Here is a 303-nt window from a genome sequence, read left to right as displayed (position 1 = left end):
GTCCCTCTCAGTACCAGGAGCACAGTAGTGACCAGTGGTCAGACAGTCCCTCTCAGCACAAGGAGCACAGTAGTGACCAGTGGTCAGACGGTCCGTCTCAGTACCAGGAGCACAGTAGTGACCAGTGGTCAGATGGTCCCTCTCAGTACCAGGAGCACAGTAGTGACCGCTGGTCAGACGGTCCCTCTCAGTACCGGGAGCACAGTAGTGACCAGTGGTCGGATGGTCCCTCTCAGTACAAGGAGCACAGTAGTGACCAGTGGTCAGATGGTCCGTCTCAGTACAAGGAGCACAGTAGTGACC

General features: G+C 56.8%; 1 protein-coding gene across 1 annotated transcript in view; it reads left to right on the top strand.

The window, feature by feature from the left end:
- PHACTR3 (phosphatase and actin regulator 3) overlaps positions 1-303 on the top strand; it is a 193,964-nt gene that overhangs the window by 125,475 nt on the left and 68,186 nt on the right. The window contains exon 7 of the mRNA XM_012558433.1: positions 12-294. Within this exon, the coding sequence (XP_012413887.1) occupies positions 12-294 (283 nt within the window). The remainder of the gene's footprint in view (positions 1-11; positions 295-303) is intronic.

Source organism: Trichechus manatus, unplaced genomic scaffold, assembly GCF_000243295.1.
Source record: "Trichechus manatus latirostris isolate Lorelei unplaced genomic scaffold, TriManLat1.0 scaffold00008, whole genome shotgun sequence".
NCBI lineage: Eukaryota > Metazoa > Chordata > Mammalia > Sirenia > Trichechidae > Trichechus > Trichechus manatus.
This window is presented reverse-complemented; position numbering and strand designations above follow the sequence as displayed.